Consider the following 15,670-nt stretch of genomic DNA (forward strand, 5'->3'; position numbering starts at 1 on the left):
TCGTAATTATTTTATTTGCTGTTAAATCATCGCCAGCATATCGTCGTCCATAGTCCCGAGGCGATATTAATTACCCTGCCACAAACTCCTAATCAGAACGTGCCTCTATCAATTTATGGACTAGATACCATTAACTGGACAATATCGATTCCGATTTACGATAAAACAACGATCATATACATATATGTCATTCTATGATTTTTTTTGCGAGTATAAAAGCCAAATCACGACCTGGCGAAATGTTTAATACGCGTTTTGAGATTCATTCGTTAGCACTATGTGGAATCGCTTTGCCAGTGCAGCGATCCTGTTGCTGCTCCTCAGCTGGAGCAGCGAATTGAGCGGCAAACGCATGCCCGAGATGACTGCTGAACAGCTCGAGCTGCTAATGGAAAAGACCAAGGACGAAAGATTCGATTCTCGCGTTGTCAATGGCTTTGATGCGTTCGTGGGAATGGCACCTTATCAAATCTCCCTTCAGGGCATGTATGGTGATCACATGTGCGGAGGAGCCATCATCGCTGAGAAATGGGTACTGACAGCAGCACATTGTGTCTATGGCTACAATCCAACATATCTTCGTGTGATCACCGGGACTATAGAATGGCAGAAACCTAATGCCACATACTTTGTGGATGAGCATTGGGTGCACTGCAACTACAACTATCCCAATTTTCACAATGACATTGCGCTGATTCGTCTGAATGATTCGATTGTGTGGAATCAGGTAACACAACCCATCGCTTTGCCCTCTGGCCTACCGGTCAATGGCACCAAGTTATTGCTCACTGGTTGGGGATCAACGTACTTGTGGAGCGATACTCCGGATGTTTTGCAGCAGGCCTCTCTCACCTATGTGGACTACAATTCTTGCCAGGATATTATGGGTGGTGATCCCTCAAATGGTTATGGTCACGTGTGCACCCTAACCGACGGAGGACAGGGTGCTTGTCATGGTGATTCAGGTGGTCCGGTTGTGCAAGATAATGTGTTGTATGGTCTGGTCAACTGGGGACATCCATGTGCAATTGGCTATCCAGACAGTTATGCATCTACGTACTTTTATCGTGACTGGATTCAACGCACCATGGCGGAGTCCAGCTGTAAGACCTGCCATTGCTATGCTAGCAACTATCCCTACTGATAAGTAAGACTCGATACACGATTTAGTTTCAATTGCTAACCAAGTAAATTAATAAAATAAATATTTAAAACTAAATACTAAGCTGGGTTGTAAAGTGCCCATATAAATAAATAAACCAACAATTTAGCTGGGACGTGAACCACCCATAAATGGTTCGAGTAGTCGATGTACTAAGCTATTTAATTTACAACTCTTCTGCATAGTTGTTGTTGTTGTTGTTTGGAACTTATCTAACTGATTACGATATCGTGTTCAGGGTGTGCTAAAGGTTGAAGCTTTAAAATTCAACTGGACATTTACGTTATTGCATAACTTGCAAAGTAGTTGTAAGATTGTAATTCCACTTGGAAGCAAGGGCTTTTTCTTGTAGAAACATTAAGTAATGTAAAGTACTAAAAAAAACTACCAACAATTTACAATTTTATTCAATTCTTTATTAGTTGCTTCAGTTAAGTTTACGTGCTGCACTTGGAGTTGCCGCTCAGCACATTCCTGATCCAGTCCAGATAGTAGTACACATTAGCCTGCACATCCGGGAAGCCTTGACCACAAGGTCTGCCCCAGTTGACTAAGCCCACAAGTTCGCCATTGCTCACAAGCGGACCACCCGAATCTCCATGGCAGGAGCCCTCGCCCTGCTTGGAGAAGGTGCAAAGATGTCCGACGCCCATGTTGCTGGTCTGATTGAAAATATCATAGCACTCGGATAGTTTGACAAAGCCCAAGTCAAGTTTCTGCAGATCCTCTTGAGCTTCGCCATAGGCCACCTCAGCGCCCCAGCCGGTGAGCACAATCTCATCGCCCTCACGCGTAGGACGCGTGGGCAGAGCAATAGGTTGTGTCAATGCATTGAAGGTAATGTTCTGGGTGAGCTTAATAAGCGCAATATCATTGTGCATATAGGGCTGATCGTACAGACAATGCAGATGCACCTCCTCGGTGTAGTAGACCGCACCGGGTTCCATATAGCGATTGGTACCCGTTACGACGACAATGAATTCCGGTGGAAATGTTTCCACACAATGTCCGGCGGTGGCAATCCAACGTTCATTGATGATGGCCCCACCGCAGTTGTGATAACCGACGATGGGCTGCAACGAAACCTGATAGGGAGCAGAACCAACCTCAGCCGTCTGACCGCCCATAATGCGACCATCGATTCGAGGAGTATCCGCAGCATACATCTGCTGGTAGCGTTTTCCAAGCGTACCAGGATGCAGCAGCAGGAATAGGAATAGACCCAGGTGGAGAAACTTCATCTTACGACTTTGACGGACAGGCACAAACTGTTGGCTAATGTGCCGGGAGTTTTATCAAAAGGTTCATTCATGGCTGGTGACTTTATCTTTATGATTCCGCTTGGACAGTTTACGGTTGCACTGGGGCTGCGATAGCCAGAATGTACTCAAAAGTCTTGTCAGGTTATCGATAATTGCGATATAAAATCAGTTTATGATGTGCAGAACAATTATCAAAAGTCCAGATTGCCTCGATTTCTATTCCGATATGTCCAACAAGTGGAGAACTATTTACTGTCAGTCGCCACTTGGATATCCAATATGACACAACGGACACACCTCCAACTGTTGCTGCTACCTTCGGTGATCCTGCTACTTTCACTTGTTGCGCAACCCGTTGATTCGATTGTCGGCGGTCAGAATGCCGTCGAGGGTGAAGCTCCATATCAGATCTCACTGCAGACGTTAGTCGGAAGTCATCTGTGTGGCGGCGCTATCCTAGCACAACGATGGATACTTACAGCAGGACACTGCGTCAGGGGTTGGCCAGCGGATCGTCTGCAGGTTGCTGTGGGCACCTTACGCTACACTCAACCGGGAGCTGTCTATTATCCCAGTGCCATCTACTTGCATTGCAACTACGATTCTCCCAAGTATCACAATGATATTGCGTTGCTGCAGCTAAATGAAACTATTGTCTACGATGAACTTACTCAGCCGGTGCCAGTGGCAACTGAATTCACTCCTGTGGGCACTTCTCAGATTGTTTTCACCGGCTGGGGCACACAATCGGTGTCCGGTACAACACCCACCATAATGCAACGTGTGCATCAGAATCGTATTTCTGGGGTGGATTGTGCAACGCGACTCTCGGTGTACGATGATGTGGAACTAGGACCGTGTCATCTCTGCGCTCTAAGACAGGTAAATGTCGGCGCCTGTCATGGGGATACGGGCGGACCTCTGGTTCACGATGGTCAACTGATTGGCATACTCAACTTTGTGGTACCCTGTGCCACAGGTGTTCCAGATGTGTTCATGGATGTGCGTTATTACACGGACTGGATGCGACAGGTGATGAGCGGTAATAGTCGTTGTGGACAGGTGTATCAGCAGATTATTAATTAGTTACTTCATTATGAATATTATAAATTTAAACTTGCATTTATTTTGATAATCTAAAAATATATATTTTTACACAATGATTATTCAGGATTACCTTTTTGTATTTTTCACTACTTTTTTAAGTTATTATTTTCATTAATTTTTAATAATTAATATTCATATTAATATATTTTCATTCGATTTATCTTTAATTATAATATTCATTTATTCAAATAACCATTAAATATTATATTCTTCAGTTATACATTTTTAAAACTTTATTTAATGCCGTGAGAACCATTTCATATTGATTTTCGCTCGTTTTGGGTGATTGGTAATCAATATTTATTTGTTTTATATTATAATTTTTGTTATTATTTTCGAAAGAAATCATTTAATACTATACCGTACTCATGTTTTTAATTTTTTTCCATGAAAGTTTATGTATTACCAATGCTGATAAAAATTTCTCTTTATAGATAATTGGTATAAGCGGTGTATCCCCATTTCACTTTTTAACAATTTGGTTTAATAGTTCATTTCTTTTTATAAACAGCACAGTCGATTTTAGCTATATTGACTCAAGAATAAGTTATTAATCACTTCAGTTCATTGCACTTGCGTTATTTGTCACCTATTCCTTTCGGAGTCTACCAAGAACTGAATACATCGTCAACTGATTTTCACACTTGAGTGACTATTACAAATATTGACAAAAAATTCTTAATAGACTTGAATGAATCAATATTAAAAAAAAATCGATGATATTGTTACTTATTTGGTGAATTTTAATGCGAATTCCCACAGGAAATTTCACCGATATGATATCTTATCTACTTATGTGATAATTTAGACAACGCGAATTCAAAGTATAAACACCTATTAAAATAACTGACTAAGTCAATTTACAATCAACGCGATTCTATTTGCATTGGGCTCGTACAATGACAAATTCGTGTTTTACCCCAAGTTTTATGCGAGTGATAAGAAAGCCGATGGTGAAAATGTATAAACAAATCATACCCTGTAGTTGTAAAATTATTGATAAAAAATACTTCCAAGTCTGCTTCATAATAATCCATAAGTAGATAGAGCAGATAAGTGCAGTGATAGCTCTGAAACTCTCTTTCATAACTTTATTGAAACATCTTAATATGACTACAGGGTATGGAAGAATTGCAATGTTTCTGTTAAACAATGAGATAAGGCGACAAATACATGTTACTCAGTCAAAGTCAGTCGGGGATTGTTAACGAGCGAGACATTATCTTGAATAAGTAGTCCGACCCCCAAACTTGAGTAGCCACAACGCTTTCAAACGCCAAGCGGAAAGGAACTCTGATAAAAACCAAAGTGAAATTTACTTATAAATAGACTGACTGTGCATTGAAATCAAATATATACATATATTTCGCTATGGACGCTGAACGTATTCGCATTTCGGGCGATGCCCCATGGAAGAAGATCCAACAAAACACCTTCACACGTTGGGCCAACGAACATCTGAAGACGGTTGACAGTTCGATCGAGAACTTGGAAACGGATTTCTCCGATGGCCTTCGTTTGATTCTTCTCGTCGAAGTGTTGTCCCATCAGCGTATCCCGCGTTACAATAAGAATCCGACATTCCGTACCCAGAAATTGGAGAATGTATCGATTGCACTCGAATTCCTTGAGGCAGAGGGCATTAAAATTGTCAATATTGGTGAGTTGTCAATACTTCTTTTCGGACGTGACTCAATTTCTATTTGTGGTTATCAGGTGGTAAATTAACTGCAAACAGAGAGTGAGAGATAGCAAAATACTTTTAAATGTGCCATTATTATGCAATAATACTAAACTTTATATGTATTTGCTTTGAATTTTGTGTAGACTCATCTCACATTGTCGACTGCCATCTGAAGCTAATCTTGGGCTTAGTATGGACTCTTATTCTCCACTACTCGATATCATTACCCAGCTGGGATGGCGAAGAGACGCAGCAAGAATCAGGCCTGACACCCAAGCAGCGGTAATATATAGTAAAATTATTTTTATACTCTCTCTTCATTTTTATTGCTTTCTCTTCACAGCCTATTGAACTGGATTCAGCTTAAGCTACCCGACATGCCCATCAAGAACTTCACCCATGACTGGACTACAGGCAAGCCTGTGGGCGCTTTGGTTGATGCCTGTGCACCTGGTCTCTGTCCCGACTGGGAGCTCTGGGACCCTGAGGATTCTGTGCGCAATGCCGCTGAGGCCATGACCTTGGCCGATGATTGGTTGGATGTGCGTCAGCTGATCAGGCCAGAGGAGTTGGTTGATCCAAATGTGGATGAGCAGTCTGTCATGACATACTTGTCGCAATATCCCAACGCTAAGCTCAAGGACGGTGCGCCATTGCGTGAAAAGACTGATCCCAACAGGTAAGAAAAAGAAGAAAGAAAAATTGCAATGAGCTGACTTTTTAGATAAGCGCTTAAAAGTATGCAATGCTTCAATGCTATAGACAAAATTTATGTTGTTGCTTCACTTTGAATTGGCTTGGCACAAAAAACGTTGCATACTTTTAGGACCTTACAATAATCAACCATTACTATATGCAATCTCATCTCTTTCACAGTGTTATTAGTGTACCAACTGTTGTTAGTCCTCCTTCCCTCGAAGGATTGCGCGCTTATGGTCCTGGCCTGGAACCCACTGGCACTATCATTGGCACCACTGTTAAATTCACCGTGGAAACTGTTGCCGTCGGCAATGGTGAGTTTACTTCTAACACATTATTTATACAATTATTAATTCGCATTCATTAGGAGATGTTGAGGTCGATGTTGAGGCACCAAGCGGAGAGATCGAGCGAGCTTATGCTTACTTTAACAATGACATGAATCTCACCTACACGATTTCGTATATGCCTAAAGAGGTTGGTACCCACAAGGTGGTCGTCAGATTTTCAGGCTATGAAATTCCCAATTCGCCGTATTACGTTGAGGTCGAGCATCCCATTGAGGATGCTATTGTGGTAAGTACTTAAGCTTAATTTAAGTTAAGAATTTTATAATTTTTAATCAATTTTACCACAGGATAACTATGATGAATATTTGGATTTGCCCATCACTAACAATAGCACTCATATTGATGCTTTGGTCGAAGGCATGAGTTTTACCTTCTTGGGTTACGTAAACAAAAAGTGCGAGAGGTAAGTTAAATACAATACCAATATGCTGAACCATTAATAACTTTCCCTTCAACAGCTTCTCCATAAACTTTTGCCTTGATGACGAAAATCAGAATACTGCTTTGCATGTGAATCCACGTTTCCATCGTAAATACATTGTGCGCAATACCAAAACAAATGGAGTCTGGGGTCCTGAAGAAGTTGCCTCTCCCATAAAATTCCCTCTGGAGCGTGGTCATCGATTCAAGATACAAGTGCTCGTCACAAGGGAAAACTACTTGATATCGATAAATAATCAAGCATTCGCCCAGTATAACCATCGTTTAGCCTATGAGTCAGTTCGTGTGTTGCGTATCGATGGCGATGTGGAAATCAATCAGATTTATCGCACTTTTCTAAATGGTTTTCCAAACCAATTTCCCAATTTCGGCGTAAGAAGACATCACCATCCCGTTACAGTATCAATCAATTTAAATACCTCATTTTAATTACACACACATTTAGCCATCGGTTGGTGATTTTACTGAACTGCCCCTCAACGAGAATGTGGCGGCAATTGGCGAGCTCAACGAAGGATACAATTTCATCTTCTGCGGCCGAATTCTCGACGATGCAAACAAGTAAGCGGCAGCAATTAAAATTGATTGAATCAGATTTTAATTATTTTATTAATTTTTATTGCAGTTTCTCCATTAACTTTATGTACGACGACGAGGAACACGATATTGCTTTGCATATTTCCACACGACTTCAGGAAAGATCCGTTGTGCGCAATACGAAAATCGAAGGTGATTGGGGCCATGAGGATGACACCTCGGAGCTGCCTTTCCTTTTCAGGCCAGGCGCTCCATTCACCATTCAAGTGCTTGTGACTGCCGCCTATTATCTGATATCGGTTAACGGTCTGCACTTTGCGCAGTACAAGCATCGTTTGACCTTTGCCTCGGTGCGTTTCCTTAAGGTCAAGGGAGATGTGGAGAATGTGCAGATTTACAGCAGCGCTGTCTACGGTTATCCAGTGCCAATTTTGCCAGCACGGAAAACGAGGGGTATTCCGGTTGCCATTGCGCCAACAATGGCCAGATTAACTCTTGCAGAAGATGCCGAAGAGACGTCAGATGCGGAAGCTGTGGAAGTTGAAGAAGAGGTTGCGGAAATTGTTGAAGTTGCGGCGCCAGCAACGAAAAAAGAAGATCATAAGGGATGGTTCAGAATTTAACTAACCTGTTAATTAGTAGTCTTCATTTCCATTTTCATGATATTAATTATTGTTTCTAAATAAACCATAAAAGTGATAAAAGTAGTGCTAGACTGAGTCAGTTGACAAAATGTCGTTGGCATCGTCTGATTTATGTCAGTGTCATGTGGGGATGTCTCTCATTTTTGCTTGACCACACGTGTCGAAGGCGAGAGACAAGTGTTAGTCACTGTTCGAAATGCTGTGTGCCGAGCATACTCGTATGCTGTCAAGAATATTTCATAGACATCGCTCAAAAATAAAAAGAAACAACCAACAACGAAAAAAAAATAAGATCGCCATGGAAATTCTGAAATATTTTTCGAAGAATTTTCTTAGTTCGCTCTCTTTCCCAAGTGTGTGTGTGTGCGTGCGTGTGTGTGAGCCATATTTGTGGCATTTTCGAAAAAGACTTTCAGTTGCTGCATTGACTTCGAAGTGTGCGGTGTTTTTTGCGAGCGTTCAAGGGATACGCGGCGTATACGCAATATATCATTTGAGTGCCAAAACAAAAAGCCGTGTATATCTACATATATGTAGACGCGTGCGTCAATGCGTCAGTGTGTGTGAACGCCACATAATTACTTAATTAGTGCATAACCAGTTAAAAAAAAAAATGTCAAAGTATGTGAAATGATTTGGCCTTTTGCAGGCAATTGCGCGACAAAATCTCAATCCCCGAAATCTCAAACAGATATACTATGTATATAGTCGAGACGGGCGATGAATAATACGCCAAGAGTGTATGTGTGTGTGTGTGTGTGTGTATCTACATACAATTTTGTGTGCAAATGAAAATCTCTCAGCTCTGAAATGAGTTTTTTCGTTTTCTTCAATTTCAAAAGAAAATATTTCGTAAAATAAATATATAATAAAAAGCCATTGCCATTATGTGATGAGATGTTTTTATCTTGACGTGTCTCAAAAGTGCGGCCACTGGAGTTCCCAAAAAGTTGAAAGGCATCGTCCAGATGTTGAATCTTATTTTAGAAACAGTTGCAGGCACAGTCGACACACCTGAGCGACGACGAATTGAAATTTATCTACTATACTTAACAGTTTAATGTGCACACACACACACACACATACACACACGGAAAACAAGAATAACAAAGCAACAAAAGAAGAAGTGAAACTAAGCAATATTCAAATACAAGTCTTCGTCTTTTGTCGAGTGCTCGATTTATTGTTATAGTGAACTCATAAAAGTTGAGATATTGCAAACATTTAGATCTTTCGCAATTGTGTGGGCTTTATTTTTGGATTTGTAGCATGTACGCGTATTTTCCAACTGAAAAGCGAAGCAACAACAACAAAAATACAACACGAAAAGCCAAAGAAAATAGAAATAGAAAGGGATAGCACACTGTCAGACAGCGAGTGAGTGAGAGTGAGAGGGAAGGGGGCACTTGGAGGCAAAATGTTTGCACGTGAACATTGTGACGACGGCAACGCGGCGTATGCGTAACATTAAATGCTCTAAACAGCTGCTGAAAAGTCGACAAGAAAAATGATAACTAATATAAATGAAATTTGTTGAAACTTTTCTTGGTTTTGGCAACTAGAATTTTATGTACATATTTATTTTTATTTATTTGACAGTACAAAAATATTGAATCACAGAGTGAGACATGAAAATTGAATTATAGTTGGGATATAATCTCACTTTGATATAATGATTATCACAACGGGGCGAAATATGCAAGCATTTGCAAAGTTGAAGAGCCAAGCGATATAAAATCAAAGAATTTATGTACGAATGCTCTGCTCGGTTGGTCTGGCCAAAAGACTTAGTCATCCATTAAGTCAAAACATGCCGCAGAACATGCATAATTTATTTCATAATTTTATGAAGGCTGCCTATCGTTTTTGCTTTGCTTTCCTATATTTATTTTCCTTCCATCTTTTTTTTGCTGGTTTTGTTGATGTCAATCCATTCTTTAGATCTTATGTTTGCGCCTGCCTGATGAGTCACGAATGTGGGCAGCAACAATGTTTTTTGGTGAGGGGTCAATGCAAATGCAAATGCAAATGAAAATGCATTTGGCAATTGGCAACAAATGAAGAACACTTAAAGCTTTCGATTGTTCGTGGTAAACGCCGAACTAATACACGAGTGTGTGTGTGTTCTATAAATAAAAGAACAACAAAATCAGCTGCGCGCAAATATCACAGAGTTATTATGGATGGGGAAGGGGGCAAAAATCGGCAAATTGCCGCTTGCCAAATGCTGTTGAACAAATTCAAGAGTGCGGTCAGCAGCGACGTCGACGTCGACGTCGACAGCGACTGCGACGTTGACTGCAACGTCAGCGCGTAAGCAACACCAAAACACAACACAAAACATAAAGCAAAATAAATATTGAAGGAATTATGTATTGATAAGCAGCACAGCTAAGCGCAAATAAATAGAAGCAATTGCATTTCGAGTGTTTTATTTGATGTTGTCTTGAATTTTCAATTAAACTTCATGAAGTAATTCTTCTACAAATAGAGAAAGGAATTTAATTGATACTTTATATAAAGTAAAAGTTTATTCCTAAGCTTTAAAAGTTAACTAAATATATCACTGTTCATATATCTTTCTGTATAATCACTTTAAAGGGTCTTTATCAGTTCAATGTTAACCCATTAACCTGTTGGTTTTCCTTTTTATATTAAATTTCTGTCTTAATTTAAAAATTATAATGTGGCTTGAGCCTAGAATAATAGCTTAGAACAATTATGTGTATGCAAGCTTCTCTTTTAATATCCAAATTCAAAATTAAAGGGCCTCTGACTGTTGAATGTGTACTTAATTCTTAATTCTTTTAATATTTTGATAATAATTTAATATTAAAAGGTATAAAACATGTGCATATAATACTAGTCAAGTCAATAATTTTAATTCAATTTATTCATTTGAATTAATACTTTAATTGAAAGGGTCTCACACTGTTGAATGTGTTCTCATATGAAATTTTCTCTTTGACAAATTATCTTAAGTCTTTTAGTATGTTAAAAGAAAATAAGTAATGTAATAAAGCTTGTCCCATATAATACTAGTGAAGTCAAGAAATCCATTTCAATTTATGTATTTAAAAGAATACTTATCTTAAAGGGTCTCACGCAGTTGAATGTGTTCTTATATTTAATATTCTCTTTGATAATTTAATCAATAGATACTAAATAGAAAATGTAAAAAAACTTGTGCCATATGAATCAAGAAATTCATTTCATTTTATTCATTTAAAAGAATACCTATCTTAAAGGGTCTCACGCAGCTGAATGTGGCTCTATCAAGAAGCTGGCTGATTTGCTACTAAATTAATTGGTTTGAAAACATAAATATTCACATAAATCTATTCATCAACTCAAGCCTAATAATAGAGTTCTACGTATGCTAACAAAGTTGAACATCAATTTCGCAGTCTGCTTCAACTTCAGTTTCGTTCAGTATACTGAGTCATTGTTGCTATTTGCTTGAGCTCTGCTGTACAATACAGAGAAATAATAATAAAGAAATTGAGCAAAAATTAAAAAAAAAAATGCTGCGGGCATTTGGCTGGCATAAAAACATTGAGCAAGGAGGCGAACACAAGTCAGTCGAACTGAGAAATTGCCGCGATCACAACATTATTACAACGGAACGAAGCAAAACGCAACGCAAAGCGACGCGACGGTTGACGGTGACAACAACAACAACAACAACGACATCGACAACGACAACGACAACGAGAGGTCCCAAAAGCCCAAAGTCAAGTCCCCAAGTGGACATAAGGCGTGAACAAATCAAACGGAACAGAACAGAACACAACAGAACTGAACTGAGTTGAACAGATCGAGAGAGAGAGAGAGAGTCGAAAACGCAGTTCGCGAAAAGTATTTTTGAAAATACTCAAAAGAAAATAAATTTTGGTTGAATTTTGAATTGTTTACGAAAAAGTCTTCTGAGTGCGTGTGTGTTTGTGTTTTTGAGAAAACGTGCTTAGGCATTGTGCAATTAATTGGGTGATTAGTGATCAGTATTATATAGCATAGCAAGCTATAGCCAAACAAAATCAAAAGTATTACTCAAATAAATACCAGAGAATAAAACGCTATCAAAATGGCAGCACGCAAAGTGAGTTGGGTAACAACAAGAGGAAGAAGTTTTATAGACTCAATCCTATACTTTCATATACATCCATTTCCATTGCATTACATATTACGCATACGTATCTTTTTTGATCAAAATGGAGGACATGTGGTTTGCATTACCTTTTCATAAATGCACAAAAACAACTCGTACTTATTTGTCAATTTATTTTTAGAGATCGCGACGCGTCGCAGCGCGTTTCCTTGGCTGTTTTATTCGTCTCTGAATGTGTAATTTTAGTTACAAATATATAAATTAAAATTAATTAAAATGGAAGTGCAAAATTTATTTAGCATTTCATTACGTGCGCTGAATCATACCCCAAGTGCAAGGAAAACAAGCAGTCACCCAAGTGGCGCCTCACGTTTTAACGTTTGACTTATTTTGGCCCGACAAATTCAGTTGGCATTATTACCATATCGGGCATTCTCGGCCTAGTTGAGGTCAGTTTGAGTCTGAGCAACGGCTTTAAATGGTCACACACACACACTCCCTTGTGGAATGCATCGAAGGATTTCACGATGCTGATTAGAAACTCTCGATGCGTAGCTAGCGCCAACAAAAAAATGATCAACGAGTTGGCAACGTTTTTTTGACTAATTTGGCTAAAATTAACAATTGCTAACCATATTGAGAAGGTCGTATTCTCGCTGGCAGCAGACGCAGCGTCATTTGTTTCGCTCATTCAAATGTCAGTGTGCATTTGTGTCTGCTGCTCACGCTTTGCAATTTGTTGGCCAGACATCGCAAGAGAGAGAAAGAGAGGGAGGGAAGGAGAGAGACAGCAGCAGCCAGGGGTGGGGGTATTAAAAAGACGATTGCCAAAAGCAATCCGCAAATATGCCAAATATTTGACTAAATTTATTTGTTTTCATTTGGGTGTGCTGAAGTTAAGTGCATGAATCATTTCGCTTGATTCCGTTCTGCATATGGAAAGAATATTCTACACTCTGAGACTTTGTCACTCGCTTGTCATATGAAACCTGAAGTCATCGATCGCTTAAGTGATTAATGCATTCGATAATGCTTGTAAAATACTTACAAGCACTACAACTTTATAATCTTAAACAATTTGGTTCAACTATGTCCAATATTTAACTGCATTTTTCAGGGAATTCTGATTAATCACAAACTGATAATATTTATATATATTTACGAAAATATCCAATTTTTGGAGGCTCATTTTTTTGGATTATTATTTTAAACTGGTATTTATCTTTCGAATTTTTTATGAACCACTCATACATAAATCTTTTTACTGGAACTTGTGTGAGTAACTTTAAAACAATCTTGCAAAAAAAACCATAAAATTTCGCAGAAATGTGAAGATATGAATTTATAAGAAAGTTGTGAAGTCAGCTTCATGCATTGCCAAAGTAAATTGGAGTTGCATACTTTGCGGCGTAAGAATAAATAAGAACTTACTCCAACTGGAAAATTGCACAAATGTTAATTTGTTACGGTACTTATTAATAAAAAAAAAAAGGTGTTAATTTATTTGTATAGGAAAATTATATTAAGCTTATATATAAATAAGCCAACGGCAATATAATCGCACATTAAATAAAACTTGTACTACAACTCTTTATGAGTTAATGTTTTGCTCAGAGTGTAAAGCACAGCAGAGAGTGTGCTAGACAGAGAGCGAGAGAGAACGACAGGCAGAGCGCCAAGAATTTGTGAGCGCAATGGAAGAGAGCAATTTTATGAGAGAGGGAGACCGGTAAATAAAAGAAAGCAACAAAACAACAATAACAAACCGGTCATTAAAATATGTGCGCACATAAGTATGTATGTGCATACATGTATCAGGGATGTTGTCAGAAGTGTGTTACTTAGGGGGTCTCTGTGCATAACTTAACAATTAATGCATACCATCTTTCGATTTAAATGCTACGATATGCATATTAAGCTGACGTCTTTTCATAATTCTTTTGTTCACCACTATTGCGTAAGAGAGCAGGTTGTTTAATGTATATTTTTATAACAAAATATACTTGTTTTTATCAGCATATAATATAACGCCCATACAATTGCGAAATTTGTACTCGAACGTTTACTTTTTGTGCAGAGTGTAAAAAGCGTGCAGTTGAGAGCAAGCAAAGCAAACCAAGAAGAGAGCGCCAAAGCAAAGGAATTTGTAAGCGCGCCAACTGAGAGCAAGAGAGCCAGAGAGAGCGATAAACAAAAACAAGCAGCAAAAAGCGTGATCAGTGGCAGAAGCAACAACAACAACAACAACTTTTCGAAGCGAAGAAGCAGAGACAGAAACCGGCCATCAAAATGTACAGCGATCAGCAGCAGTTGGTGTTAGTTAACGGTGGTACGCTCAACAGTAACGACGCTGTCGGCGACGAGCGTCATTTAAATCCAACGACGAGACACAATAATAGCAACAACAACAATACCAACAATCGCATCCATAATAACAATAGAAGTGCGCTCGTCCCTCCAGTTGGTGAATTAGTGCAAAACGCGAATTATACAAACGGCAAAAGTCAAACGACACAGGCGACATTATTTCTCAATCACAACAACAACAGCGGCAACCGAAAGAACCCGCCAAATTTGCCAACGTCGACGACACCACAGATCGTTGCAGCAGCCAAAGCCGCCACCGCGTGTGTTTATACAAATTGCAATAGTAACAACAATTGTAGCAATTTAAGTTTTTACGCGCAACAACCAACAAATAACTCCAACAACAACTACTACAACAACAACAGTAGCAGTGACAACCCAGTCTATCAACAAGTGCAGGTGTGTGTTCTTTCTCTCCTTCTCAAAGGCGACAGCGTTGCCAGACTATTCGCCAGACCGAAACTTTTGCTTTTGTGGGCGCGCTACAATTTTGTAATTCTTGTTGTCGCTCGCGGACATTTCGCAATTAATGAAAATGTTAATGAACTTCACACGCTGCGCACCGAGCGCGGCGAAATATTTTTGTTTGTTGTCTCTCTTTCGCCGCATCGCCGCTGACGTCGTCGCTCCATTTCTTTTTTCTAGCCCTTTTTTCGCCAGACAGGCGACGACTGGCTACCTACTCTATTTTGGTTGATGTAGCCGGCAGCGCACAAACACACTCACGCACGAACGCACATACATATGTACGTGTATATGTACAGTGGATCACAGCTTATTTCAATCAACACCCAAAATTTAGAGTGTTATTTCGGGAAAGCTAAGAGAGATACTAAATAAATTGAAATGAAGAATTTTAGTCTGAAGTTAATGTTTAATATATGAGACTTCAGTATTTTTTTGTTATTTAAATTCAATTAAAAACAAAGAAGTTACCAAAAGTCAAAGCTTTGAATACAAATAAAAATGTAAAAAATTAAATTTATTTACATTTTTCTAAGCTTAAACATAATTTTAAAAATTTGCATTTAAATTATTTTAGTATCTCCTAATGCTTTAGAATTCGGTTTCAAATAGCTGTGTTCCACTGTATGTGTATCATGTTTGTCTCTTTTTTGCCTCCCATTCAACTTCTTTTCGTGCGTTCTTTAACCTTTAAGCCACAAAGGCTTTTAAGCGATATTTTCCCATGCAGAGGGAATCCTAAAAACTCATGCATATTAACATGCTCGTAATATTATTTAACAGTTGGAATGGTTAGAGTATGCCAGCTTCGCCACCAAGCCATTAGCTTGGTATCTAGAAGAAG

At 39.0% G+C, this 15,670-nt stretch overlaps 5 protein-coding genes across 9 annotated transcripts in view; 4 read left to right on the top strand and 1 right to left on the bottom strand.

The window, feature by feature from the left end:
• The first annotated feature begins 255 nt into the window (after window positions 1-255).
• Window positions 256-1,219, top strand: LOC132785713 (chymotrypsin-2). Its single transcript, XM_060791938.1, has one exon. It carries the CDS (start codon window positions 278-280, stop codon window positions 1,142-1,144), a length of 867 nt encoding a protein of 288 aa, XP_060647921.1. The 5' UTR covers window positions 256-277; the 3' UTR covers window positions 1,145-1,219.
• Window positions 1,220-1,556: 337 nt separating this feature from the next.
• LOC132785715 (chymotrypsin-2) lies at window positions 1,557-2,439 on the bottom strand. Its single transcript, XM_060791940.1, has one exon. The coding sequence runs from the start codon at window positions 2,401-2,403 to the stop codon at window positions 1,600-1,602; it is 804 nt and encodes a 267-aa protein (XP_060647923.1). The 5' UTR covers window positions 2,404-2,439; the 3' UTR covers window positions 1,557-1,599.
• A 236-nt stretch (window positions 2,440-2,675) lies between these two features.
• LOC132785714 (chymotrypsin-2) lies at window positions 2,676-3,587 on the top strand. The gene has a single exon (XM_060791939.1). It carries the CDS (start codon window positions 2,704-2,706, stop codon window positions 3,508-3,510), a length of 807 nt encoding a protein of 268 aa, XP_060647922.1. The 5' UTR covers window positions 2,676-2,703; the 3' UTR covers window positions 3,511-3,587.
• A 1,194-nt stretch (window positions 3,588-4,781) lies between these two features.
• LOC132785712 (uncharacterized) lies at window positions 4,782-7,949 on the top strand. Its single transcript, XM_060791937.1, has 9 exons — window positions 4,782-5,191; window positions 5,359-5,497; window positions 5,559-5,894; window positions 6,092-6,228; window positions 6,282-6,490; window positions 6,552-6,667; window positions 6,723-7,077; window positions 7,151-7,266; window positions 7,331-7,949. Exons 1-9 carry the CDS (start codon window positions 4,903-4,905, stop codon window positions 7,863-7,865), a joined length of 2,232 nt encoding a protein of 743 aa, XP_060647920.1. The 5' UTR covers window positions 4,782-4,902; the 3' UTR covers window positions 7,866-7,949.
• A 3,910-nt stretch (window positions 7,950-11,859) lies between these two features.
• LOC132787348 (filamin-A) overlaps window positions 11,860-15,670 on the top strand; it is a 34,606-nt gene continuing 30,795 nt past the window's right edge. Inside the window, exon 1 of one of the 5 annotated variants that reach the window (XM_060794343.1) lies at window positions 11,860-11,985. In XM_060794343.1, coding sequence (XP_060650326.1) covers window positions 11,971-11,985 — 15 coding nt within the window. In that variant the 5' untranslated portion in view covers window positions 11,860-11,970. Of the gene's footprint in view, window positions 11,986-14,227; window positions 14,761-15,670 lie in introns of those variants that run through there. The other 4 variants (XM_060794341.1, XM_060794342.1, XM_060794344.1 and 1 more) reach the window with 4 other exon arrangements.

Source organism: Drosophila nasuta, chromosome 2R, assembly GCF_023558535.2.
Source record: "Drosophila nasuta strain 15112-1781.00 chromosome 2R, ASM2355853v1, whole genome shotgun sequence".
Taxonomy (NCBI): Eukaryota; Metazoa; Arthropoda; class Insecta; order Diptera; family Drosophilidae; genus Drosophila; species Drosophila nasuta.